This window comes from Dromiciops gliroides, chromosome 3 (assembly GCF_019393635.1).
Source record: "Dromiciops gliroides isolate mDroGli1 chromosome 3, mDroGli1.pri, whole genome shotgun sequence".
In the NCBI taxonomy this organism is placed as follows: Eukaryota; Metazoa; Chordata; class Mammalia; order Microbiotheria; family Microbiotheriidae; genus Dromiciops; species Dromiciops gliroides.
In genome coordinates this window covers 639,902,908-639,914,243 of record NC_057863.1, presented here as the reverse complement: position 1 = coordinate 639,914,243, position 11,336 = coordinate 639,902,908, and the positions used below count along the sequence as shown (strand labels likewise).

Below are 11,336 nucleotides of genomic sequence, written 5' to 3'. Positions count from 1 at the left end.
TTTCCCAGACTTCTTACACATCACTCCTCCCTCCCCCAAACTATATCAACAAACTGGACTTACTTGAAGTTCATCACACAGGTTACTGTATCTCCCATCACAAGACCTTTGCCCTGGCTGTTCCCCATGTATTCCTTCCTCTCAATTTTGAAAGGAAGAATATAACACAGTGGATAGGGCACTGGACTTAGGAAGATCTGGGTTTAAATCCTATCTCAGATTTTTTTTTTTTTTGCAGGGCAATGAAGGTTAAGTGACTTACCCAGGGTCACACAGCTAGTAAGTGGCAAGTGTCTGAGGTTGAATTTGAACTCAGGTCCTCCTGAATCCAGGGCCAGTGCTTTATCCACTGTACCACCTCAGATTCTTATTAGCTGTGTGACCTTGGGCAAGTCACATCTCCTGTATGGGGCTTGGGTTCCTCATCTGTAAAAAGAGAGGGTTGTGGGGCAGCTAGGTGGTGAAGTAGATAGAGCACCGGCCCTGGATTCAGGAGGAACTGAGTTCAAATCTGGCCTCAGACACTTGACACTTACTAGCTGTGTGACCCTGGGCAAGTCACTTAACCCCAATTGCCTCACCAAAAAAAAAAAAAAGAGAGAGAGAGAGAGAGGGTTGGACTTGATTGATTCTAAAGAGCCTCCCAGCTCTAAATCTAGGAACCTAAGAACCTTTCCAAATCCTTCTCTTTCTCCAAGACTCAGTTCAGATGCTACCTCTTCCAAAATGCCTTCCCTGATACTTCTGCTGACTATTTTCTCCCTTCTAATATTTCCCTATTTTTCCCCCTTTAATTACTCTTTGTATTTATATGGGTAGCTTTCATATACTCCATCCTGTAACGATTGGAATGACACCACCTGCTGGAGAGCTACTGTAGGAAAGCTCTGCCATGAGGAGAAGGTGTCTGAGGGCAAGCCATGTGGTCAGGTCCTTGGCGTCAGGATGTGACATTTGCTCGTGGGTGCTGTCTATCAAGGCTACCAGCCAATTAGCTTAGAGACGTGTGTGCATGTAGATGGGATGTTGCCAGTTTCACAGGAGGCTTGTGGGATGAAGGAGGTATAGCTCCCTCTCTTTTGTGAGGACTCTCGTGGAGAGTGGAGCTAAAATGCGCTCTCCCTTTAATAGATAGATGAATCTAGGCCTTTCTCTCTCTCTTCACCAAATTCTTATTCTCCTTAATAAATGCTTAAAAGTCTAAACTCTTGCTAAAGCTTATAATTTATTGGTGACCACTCATTAGATATTTTAGACAGCATAGCTAGAATTTTAGCTCCTTACAATCCCAAGTAGAATGCAAGGTTTTTGTCCATTTTTCTTTGCTTCCTTAGCACCCGGCAGAGTGGCTTGCACAGAAAGATGCTTAACAAATGGTTTTTTTTTTAATTTGTTTATTTATTCGTTCACTTATTTATTTATTCACCTAATTATTCATTCATTCATTCACTTATTTAATAATTTGTTTGTTTGTTTATTTTTTATTTATTTATTTAGGTGGGGGCAATGAAGGTTAAGTGACTTGCCCAGGGTCACACAGCTAGTGTCAAGTGTTTGAGGCCAGATTTGAATTCAGGTCCTCCTGAATCCAGGGCCAGTGCTTTATCCACTGCAGTGCCACCTAGCTGCCCCTTAACAAATGCTTATTGAACTAAATGGTATCTTCTGGCTTCAAGTCCAGTGCTGGCTTAAAATGATGATGGCTAACATTTATAAAGTATTTACTATAGGCCAGGTACTGTGCTGAGCATTTTACAAATATTTGATCCTTACAACAACACTGGAAGGTAAGTGCTTTATTATCTCCATTTTATAATTGAGGAAACTGAGGCAGACAGGGATTAAAAATGATTTACCAGAGTTACACAGCTAGAAGTGTCTGAGGTAGAATTTGAATTCAGGTCTTCCTGACTCCAGACCCTGTGCTCTATCCATTGCGCCCCCTAGCTGCCCCCAAGACCACTGCCTCTGGAATCTGAAAAGCTGGGTTTGAATCCTACCATTGATTGACACTTGCCTGTGTGACCTTCTATTACTTAATCTCCTTAGCCCTCAGCTCCCTCATCTGCAAAATGAGTTCTATGAATATATGTATGTAAGTATGTATGTATGTAAGTATGTGTGTATTTATGTAAGTATGTATGTATGTATGTATGTACACCAAATGAAAACAGGTAAGAATACTTATTTTTGTCTTTGAAAGTGTTGGTTGTTTTTTTTCTCCTGGTTTAGAAACCCAAGTGCGGAAGCTCCCTCTACCAATATAGGTGAACCCTCGCCCACTCTACCTCAAAGGTAACAGATCTCCCTGGGTCACTGAAAGATCACCCAGGGCTACACAACTGTGATGTGACTGAGATGGGATTTGAACTCAGGACTCTGTGACTCATAAGCTAGTCCTCTTATCTACTTTGTCACACTGGCCCTCATTTTTAGAGTGAGAGACACCAAAAACCACAGACTCAATAGAACAAAAGTTTCTTGTGAGCAGAACACAGTAACAGCAACATTGTGTCAGGATCACCTAAGATAGACTTAGCTGTTCTCAGTAATACGATGATCCAAGACATTTCCGAAGGACTCATGAAGGAAAATGCTCTCCACATCCAGAGAAAGAACTATGGAGACTGAATGCAGACTGAGGCATATGATTTTCATTTTTTTTGTTTGTTTTTTCTTTCTCGTGGTTTTCCCTTTTGTTCTGATTCTTCTTTCACAGAATGACTAATGTGGAAATAGTTTAACATGATTGTACTGTACAACCTATATCAGATTGCGTGCTGTCTTGGGGAGGGAGGGAGAAAAATTTGGAACTCGAAATCTTACAAAAATAAATGTTGAAAATTAGCTTTACATGTAATTGGGAAAAAGTAAAATACTATTAAGTGTGGGCAGGGGGAAGAGAATGAAAGCTTCTTGAGGGGTGGCCTATTTTTATGCCTGAAGCACATGGTGCTTTCAAGACCATCCTGTTCATTCGTTCATGTTTATTCAGCTAAAGATTTGAAGTTACTGTTAAGAAGGAACTGCACCAAGTCACATAGGGGGATGACTACACTGTATTAAGAACAGGGGAAGGTCACGCTGGCCACATTTCCGTGGCTTTTTTTGGATCCTATGAATTAGAAGGTGGTCATCCCCACTGAAGAAGGTTTCAACATGAAGCCCTGTTAAGCAGCAAGTGTAGCCAAGGGCAGACGTCAACGTGAAACTTTGCTGGGACCCAAAGAGAGGGGCAATGGAATGGCGAGAGCCTCTGCCTGGGGACACAGAGGTCCAGGTCCCTCGCTTTGGGTGGCCTTCATTCCCTTGCTGGAACTCTGTTCTCCAGCGGCCTTCCCTCTGTTCTCTGAGATGCAAATGATCTCAGAGCTGGTGGGGGCTCAGCGGCCTGGTGGAACTCTACCTAGAAGGGAATCTACTCTGAATAGCCATGACATGTCAAGTCCAGGCTCCAGACTTTGAAGCCTCCCCCCCCCCCCCATTGCTCCTGGTTCTGTATACTGGGGCCAGACAGTTCAAGGAGCATCCCTCTTCCGCATGACATACTTGAGGATGGCTGACGTGTCCCCCACGATGCCACTGTGGGTTTGCCTCTAAGCTAATGTCTCTCCCAATTCTGACATTCTGCGCAGAACCTAGAATCTCCGATACCTCGTCTTCAAGTGGGAGAAGTCTGACTGGGGCCCCGGAACCCTGGTGTAATAATCTTGCCATTAGGATGGGTCTCTGCCTTCAATGGCATTCCCATCTACTGCCAGCTCTTTGTGGTAGGATCTAGATGAATGAAGGATGCGGGTCTACTGCCACCTTGTGACATCCATGAGGAAACAGTCCATGAAATCAAGAGCCTTTCTCTCCTTGGCCCCTGGACCCAAACCTGCAGCCTTCCCAGCCGCAAGTGCAGCCAGCCTGGACACGGGCCATCCCATTCTCCCCTCGTGAGACAGCTTGTTGAAGCTGTTGGATGTGGCCAATATGCTGGCTCTTTCTCTGTTCCATTGGGCAGGAAGACCCTCCCTGCTCAGACTATGAGGGACCAAGTGGCAGAGCCCCACACATCAGGTAACCTGGGCTCCAGTCTTGCCTCTGAAGTGCTCACTAACCAGAGACCTAGCCCCACTTTGGCCTTGAGAGCCGGGTGTGATTCTCCAGACATCATGGGAGCCAGGGAAGGGGAGGTATATTCCTAATGCCTAAATGTTTGAGAGGACAGTAGAGCCTCCATCTCCCCCCACTTCTCCTCAGCACATCAACCCTGCTGGGTCTGTGTCTAACAAAAGTCACTTACTCAATAATAAAGACCTCACGGGCCCGGGAAGAAAAACCCATCTCTTGCCAACTGTTTCTCCACCATCTTCTTAGACAAATGACCCTAACCCCTAATGCTCCCTGAGGTCAGTGAAGGGTAGATTTCAGCCTCCCCAAGGATTTACCTTAAATTCTGAGGTCATCAGGCACCGTGCACTAGACTGTGAGGTCCTTGAGATCAAGGACTCTGTGCCTGTAAGGTACTTAACAATGCTGATTGATTGATGGTTAATTGACTGATCAGGTTGGAAGGCATATAAATATGAAGGTCTTTTCCCAGTATACTGGAGGTGGTCACTTACTGCTTATCACCAGAGCAGTCAGTAGAAACAAGAACAACCAGCAGGAGACATCTGTACGCCTACTCATGCTGAGATTTTTGTGGCTCAGTCACGGCCTACTTCTCGGCCCCACTTGGGGTTGCCTTGGCAAAGATCCTGGACTGGTTGGCCATCCCCTTCTCCAGCTCATTTGACAGATGAGAAAGCTGAAGCAAACAGGGTGAAGTGACTTGCCCAGGGTCACACAGCAAGGAGTACCTGGCGCAAGATTTGAACTCGGGTCTTCCTGACCCCAGCCCTGGTGTTCTGTCTACCATGGCACCACCTGTCTGTCCTATCATGCCATGACACAGTCGGACAAAAGGACCTGGAGTTAGGGGACTTGTGTTCAGGTCATTGGTCTCTGCTCATCAGAAAAAAGCTGGGCATCCCCAATTAGAGGTAAGGGGTGACACCTTTGTTCAAACACCACACTCCAGCCTCAGGGTCTCCCAAACAGGCCAAGGGGGCTGAGGAATCTGAGGAACGGGACTGCATCCTGCTTAGAGGCAGCTCTGGTGGAGAAAACCATCCAGGCCTTGGCCTTAGGAGTTTGTCACTAGGACTGTTGGGAGAATTTAAGGGCACTGAGGAGTCCAAGCGTCTGGAGGACCCCGAGTTGATGTCACAGGAGGTTTACTTGAAGGAAACGAAGTTTAGATTGGAAAGACTGGGGAGATCAGAGGGAAATCTAAATTTGATGTCAGAAAAAAAGCTCCTAATTTTGAATAAGGAGCATCCAAAAGTGGAATGGGCGGCCCTGGCACTTCCTCCTGGATGGTCACTAAGCGAACACAGGAGGCCCACTTGACGGGGAGGTCAATGAAGATCCCTTTGGGGTGCAGATTGGACTAATAGCTGTGGAGATGCTTGTCAGCCCTCAAGTTCTGACTTTATGAGTCCTAGCTCCCCCATAGAACGATGAGGTCCCAGTAGATCAGGTGTCAAACTGTGGCCCCCGACACCACAGACGGGCTGATCCAGATTCGTGTTATTGGGGAATATTTAACATAAGAAAAACACGATAAAATGTAGATAATGCGGCATGGTAAAGCCAAGCCACCACGCAGCCCTCAGGGACCCCTATGTGTGGGGCAGCAGTCCCCATTTCTATTCGAGTCTGACATTACTAGGGTGCAAGGCCTTGGAAGGCCGTGCTTAGTGTCCCAGGCAACTTCTGAGACTGCAAGTTCTCCATGGCTAATGCAGCAATACGTCTCACATGACTCTGTCTGTATATACACACATGTAGTGGGTACTGGACTTCTTGCCTTCTCATTGGGTGCGGGAGGGAAGACCAATGAGGAGGTGTCTGCACCACACCCGGAGTTTCCCAGACTGATGAGCCCCAAACCCCGGCACTCATCCCCAATCCTCTCCCAACAAGGGGTAGAAGTGACTCGGAATGTGAATGGCCACCAGCCTACTGCTACAACTGCTCCGTCCCCCTCCTCCCTAAGACCCCCCGGACTCGGTGGGGGCAGGGCTGCCTCTCCGGTCCCTCCAGGGACACAGCAGGGACCACTGAGCTCCATGACCCAGAATCCCCGGGTCTCATCACAACCCCCAGCCCGCCCATATCCTAGAAGCTTTCCCGGCCTCACTGTCCCAGGGAGGAAGGAAGGATGAAGGCACTGGGAGGAGGCGTGGGTGTGGGGGCACTGTTTTTATTAAAATGCTGCAGCAGGAGGCACTTGGGAGGGGCTCAAGTGCTCTTCACATAGATCTTGGGGGGCTGCCAGCCCTCAGGGGCCTGCTTCAAGCCTGCTCTCTTCCACATCCGCTTCAGGTCCTTCTCAAACCTCATCTGTGAGGGGCAGAGAGAGAGGAGAAGGGTGACTGAGGGCAAAGCTGCGGCACATGCCCACCAAGTCCACGCAATACCTCCTGCAGCCCGCAGGCGGCTGCAGACAGGCTCCCCCGCGAGTAGCTGCTCCTCACTGTGATGGGGGACACCAATGCAGGAGTGGAAAGCCCAACCTCCAGAGGCATCACCAGGAGAGGCAGCCGGGGCCAGGGAGCCCTGAACAGCAGGGCCTCAGAGGGCCCAAGGCCCAGAACACAAGGCTGGGGACGCTCAGAGCCGGCTTTCTCCACTGCGTGCCCGGCACGTCTCGGTGCCGTCCCAGAGGATGAGGCCTAGCGAGAGGCTCCGGGGCTCACCTGCTTCCGTTTCCTTCTCCCTTCTCGGACCTTGCGCCTCAAGAACCGGGTCCTCTTCACCAGCTTGCGATATTTGTGGTGGTTCATCTTTCGGCGGCGGATCTTCAGCACGTTCTTGCAGTGCATTGTGGGGGCCCCCCGGGCGCCTCCTTCCCCCAGCTCCTCCCCGTTCCGGGCCTCACTTGGGGGACAGTCATAGAGCAAGGCCAGGCTCACTACCCCAGGTCTGGGGGCAGGGACAGCAGCCTCGGGCTTAGGGAGCAGGTACCGAACGGTGAGCCAGCTCTCCAGGGGGCTGATGGACATCCTCCTGGGAACCAGCATCTCCTCCATCTCGGGATCTGTCCGGACCTGGGCCTGGGGGGCTGGCCCATTCCTGCCCCAGGGCCAGGTGCTGTAACAGCCCCGCTGGGCTACAAAGACTCGAGGGGACGCCGCAGGACCCGGCCGTGACAAACATCGGCCTGCAAGGAAGGAGAGCCTGCTGACAATCCGGGGGACCCTGGGCACCTTTCCCAAAGCTTCCTGGGGTCAACTGACTGTCCAGGGGCTCTGCCCACTGCTGGGTGACCTCACAACAGGCAGACTGTGCTGAGGCTCCAGGCCCCGACTGGAAGGGGAGATAACTGTGGGGAGCGGGGAGGTCAGGGCTGGCAGACTACTTGGCCTCCTCCCAAGTGAGCACACAAGGCAGAGTGAAGCCTCCTGAGAGATGGCCCCGAGGACAACCCACAGCAACAGTGAACAAGAATCGCAGCCCTCTCCTGCCTCCCTCCACCCACCGGTCATCCAAGCTGACCAGAAGGCCTCTCGCTGGCCTGAAAAGGGGCAGCTGGTGCACACACCCGGGAGGCAGGGGCGTCACCGACGACACCATCTCGTGGGGCCACCGAGCCAGTCCAGGGGCAGCCTGAGCCCACCCACAAAACCGACTCTTACCTGCCCAGGGCACCGCCCGAGTTAGCTGAGAGGTCACACGAGCCAGAAACATGGTGTCTGGGTCTGTCCTTTGAGGGCAAGGCTCAGGAAGACTGAAAAACAAGCCTTCATTCGTTCACCAAACCTTTCCCGGGGGCCCTGAGGCGACTGCACAGAGCAGGGGGTGTGGAGGGTGGGGTGTCGGGTCAGACAGATAAGAGGCGCACCCTAATCTCAAAGACCTCTGGGATAGTGGGGAACAAGGTACAAACATTCTATCCACAAACCCTAAGAGCTCTGGGGAGGTACCAGGGGCTCCTGAGGCAGCTCATCACTGACCCGGAAGCAAGAATACTTCCTGCAAGGACAAGATTGCAGGCAGAGCCAGGGGGCCTGGGTTCACATCCTGCCCAACACTTACTCCCTAGATGACCTTGTACCTGGGTCAGCTAAAGTCTCGGAGCCTCTGTGAAGTGAAGGGTCAGGCTGGATGACCCCGGAGGCTCCTTCCGGCTCTAATCTCAGTTCCTGCCAACACACATCTGGAGCTGGATTCATCATTTTGTAGATGAGCAAACCGAGGCCCACGGTGGAGCAGAGCCTTGCCCAGGGTCACACAGTCAGCAAGGCATGGGAGAGCCGGGAATCAATCTCGGCCCAGGGACCTGACATCCCGGCCTCTTTCCTGGTCCCAAACTCTCCTAGAGTTGGGCTGTCCAGCAGGGGAAGAGGCCAGAAGAGGGAAAATGCTCAGGGCCACAGCAATAGAGTCCTCACAGAATGATAAAGTTGGAAGGGACCTGGCCTCAGTCGGACCCATTCCCCAGAGGATCTCATCCCCTGCCAGGGGCTCATTCAGCCTCTGCCTGAAACCTCCAGGGTCCCTGGGAGGAGAGGAAGGGGTCAGCTGTCCTTGCTTCTCACTGACCTCCACCCTCCCTCTGACCCTTCTCAACTTCTACCCACAGCTTTGGGTTCTGGCAGAACAAGGCTAAGCTTCCTCTGAGTCTTCTCCTACCCAAGTTCGAGATCCCCAGTGCCTCCAACCTATTCTTTTTTTGGGGGGTTTGGTGAGGCAACTGGGGTTAAGTGATTTGCCCAGGGTCACACAGCTAGTGTCCAGGGCCGGCGCTCTATCCATGGCACCACCTAGCCTCCCCTCCCTCCAACCTATTCTCAAAGAGTGCTAAGGGTACAGAGTCAGAAGACCCGAGTTCAAATCCAGCCCCAGACAGGTCACTACATCTCGGTCCGTCTCAGTTCCCTCAATCATAGCACCTCCCTCCCAGGCTTGTTATGAGGACAGGGCTTAGCACACGGGGCCGGTGCTTTAGCTATTACAATGATTCTCACGGGACAAGGACTAAGTCTGTCCAGCTCCTTACAGCCCCCACCCCAAGGCTTCAAACATGAAGAATGAGGAGGAGGATCTCCCCTTTCCCCCTTCCCGGGCCCCTTTAGTCCAGGTCCAGGCCTGGAGCCCAGGTTGGGGGAGGGGCGCTTCCTGGGTCAGTCCCTCCCCCCTCCCCCTCCCCAGGAGGCAGGGTCCAGACTGTGCCTGCCCCAGCGGGGGGCCAGGGCCCGATGCCCCCAGCAGCTTTCCAGCGCTCCTCCTCGAGGGTGAAATCTCCCCTGGCTTTCCCTTGGGCGGGGGGAGGGGGGGCACAAGGCCACCTCCTCCAGGAAGGCTGCCTGGACCCGGGGGGAGGGGGAGGGGGATCCTCACCCTTTTTCTTCTGCCCCACCTAAATCCGGGCAGGCTAAAGAAGGAGGAGAAGAGGAAGGGAGGGGGCCGGGGGAAGGGAGGAGTGAGGGGACCCCTCCAAAGCGACGCCGCCCGGGCCCTACGGCCCCCCACCCCCGCCGCAGGCCGCCCCTCTCTCTTTATCAAACCCGCCTTTCCCACCTCCAGCCCCCGCCTCGGGGTTGCGACTCCCCCTCCCAAAAACCCCGCTGGCCTCAGACTGTGGGACATTCTCCCCAAACTGACCATCCTGCCGCCTCGTTCAAGGCACTTCCGGGTTCCTCGGTGAAATAGACTCGTGCGAAGCTGCGGCCCAAAGGTTCCGCCGCGCGAACGTTCCCGTGAGCCGCACCGGTGGCGCAGCGCCCCCGCGCGGCCAGATCGGGAGAAACCCAGAACAGAGGCCCCGCAGCGCCCTGCGCGGCCGGGCCTGGAAACCAGCGAGGACCAGAGGCCTTCCAAGCTCCCCTCAGGCCACGGCTGGAGTGTGAAACACCATGCGGATATTCCTGAGGCTGGTCCGGAGTCCCAGCACAGCGCCACCCCGCGCTGCCAGGCCTGGAGACCAGCGAGGACCCAAGGCCTTACAGCGCCCCCCCGCGGCCGGGCCCGAAGAAACACCACGCGGAGCTCCAAGACGCCTTCCGCGAGCCTCCGCCCAGCGCCACCCCGCGGCCAGGGCTGGAGAAACACCATGCTGATACCCAGAGGCCGGCCAGGAGTCCCAGCACAGCGCCCTCTCGCGGTCGAGCCTGGAGACACGCAGCAGGTGCTGCCCAGAGCGCTCCTCCCTGCCCCATAGCCCGCCAAGATCAGGACCGAGTGTAGGGATGGACCAAGAGTTAAGTGTCAGCCTGAGGTCAGGGGTCAGGCTGTGCTCAGTTAATGGCCAAGGGCAGGGTCAGAGGGGCGCTGAGTCTGGAGCCAAGGTCAGGGCTCAGTTTAGGGTTGGGCATGAGGTTGTGGTTTGGGCTGGGGCTGGTTTTTGGGGGGCTGTGCCCAGGATCAGCACTCAGCCGTGACGATAGGAAAAGCTCATACAGGGTCTGGGGTCAGGGCACAGGGTCAGCCTGTGTTAAGATGGCGGCAGGGTTTACTCTGGGGTCAAGTTGGCGGTTCAGACCTAGACCGTGACCAAAGATGTCTGTCTGTGGCTGTATCAGGGATTATGCCAAGATCAAGGCTGGGTCTGGGGCCAAGATCGAGGACCGAGGTGGGGTCCAATCTGGAGTCAAGGTTTAGGATCAAGTTAAGGTTCATGACTCAGTTTGGGGCAAGGATCGAGGCTCAGGCTGTGATCAGGGTCCAGGGTCGGGGTTCACCTGAGGACTGAGGTCAGGGATGGTCCCGGGGTTGGGGTCCAGCTTGGGGCTCACTCTGAGGGGGTGTACCAGGCAAGGGGAAACCTCTGAGGGGTGTTGGTCTAGAAGGAGAGAAGGGACCAGTTTAGAAACCATCCTCACACACGTGGAGGCACAGAGCCCTTCAGGACTTATGCAGGGGGCCCCCTCATGCAAGGGGAAAAGCCATGCTCTGGAAACCAGAAATCTTGAGTCGGTCCCACCACTAACTTCCTGTGTGTGCCTCAGTCTCCTCTTCTGTATTATGAGAACAAACCACTCCATCTTCCCTCCTGGGACTTTTTGGGATATGGGGGAGGGAGCAGTCATGATCATTGTCTTTGGAGCGGGGAGGTAAAGAGTCACAGGCCTGAGGTTCCCAGACAGTTTGGTGGTGGGAGCAACCCCTCAGGGAGTGTCTGTGCTCATAAGGAAATCCAGTATTTAAGGTGAGGAGGCTAGAAAACAGCCTGCCCAGCTCAAAGCCCCTAGAGTCAAACCCCATCCCTTTTGAATGATTATTTGGCCATGTCAAAATAG

General features: G+C 53.2%; 1 protein-coding gene across 3 annotated transcripts; it reads right to left on the bottom strand.

Annotated features, from left to right (window-relative positions):
* Positions 1-6,282: 6,282 nt before the first annotated feature.
* Positions 6,283-9,989, bottom strand: AURKAIP1 (aurora kinase A interacting protein 1). Of its 3 annotated transcripts, XM_043999268.1 has the most exons (5): positions 9,703-9,816; positions 9,439-9,472; positions 7,734-7,825; positions 6,795-7,258; positions 6,283-6,438 (listed from the first exon to the last, which is right to left on the bottom strand). In XM_043999268.1, exons 3-5 carry the CDS (start codon positions 7,783-7,785, stop codon positions 6,337-6,339), a joined length of 618 nt encoding a protein of 205 aa, XP_043855203.1. In that variant the 5' UTR covers positions 7,786-7,825; positions 9,439-9,472; positions 9,703-9,816; the 3' UTR covers positions 6,283-6,336. The 3 variants fall into 3 exon arrangements, with proteins under 3 accessions (XP_043855203.1, XP_043855205.1, XP_043855204.1); XM_043999270.1 differs by lacking the exon at positions 9,439-9,472 and having other exon boundaries at positions 9,703-9,989; XM_043999269.1 differs by lacking the exon at positions 9,439-9,472 and having other exon boundaries at positions 9,619-9,731.
* Positions 9,990-11,336: the final 1,347 nt, after the last annotated feature.

Coding starts and splice junctions, on each gene's coding strand:
- AURKAIP1 (XM_043999270.1), bottom strand. CDS start 7,785: ATGTTTCTGGCTCGTGTGACCTCTCAGCTAACTCGGGCGGTGCCCTGG. Junction 7,259..7,733: donor TCGGGCGGTGCCCTGGGCAG/GTAAGAGTCGGT, acceptor CCTTCCTTGCAG/GCCGATGTTTGTCACGGCCG. Junction 6,439..6,794: donor GGAGAAGGAAACGGAAGCAG/GTGAGCCCCGGA, acceptor TGCCCCTCACAG/ATGAGGTTTGAGAAGGACCT.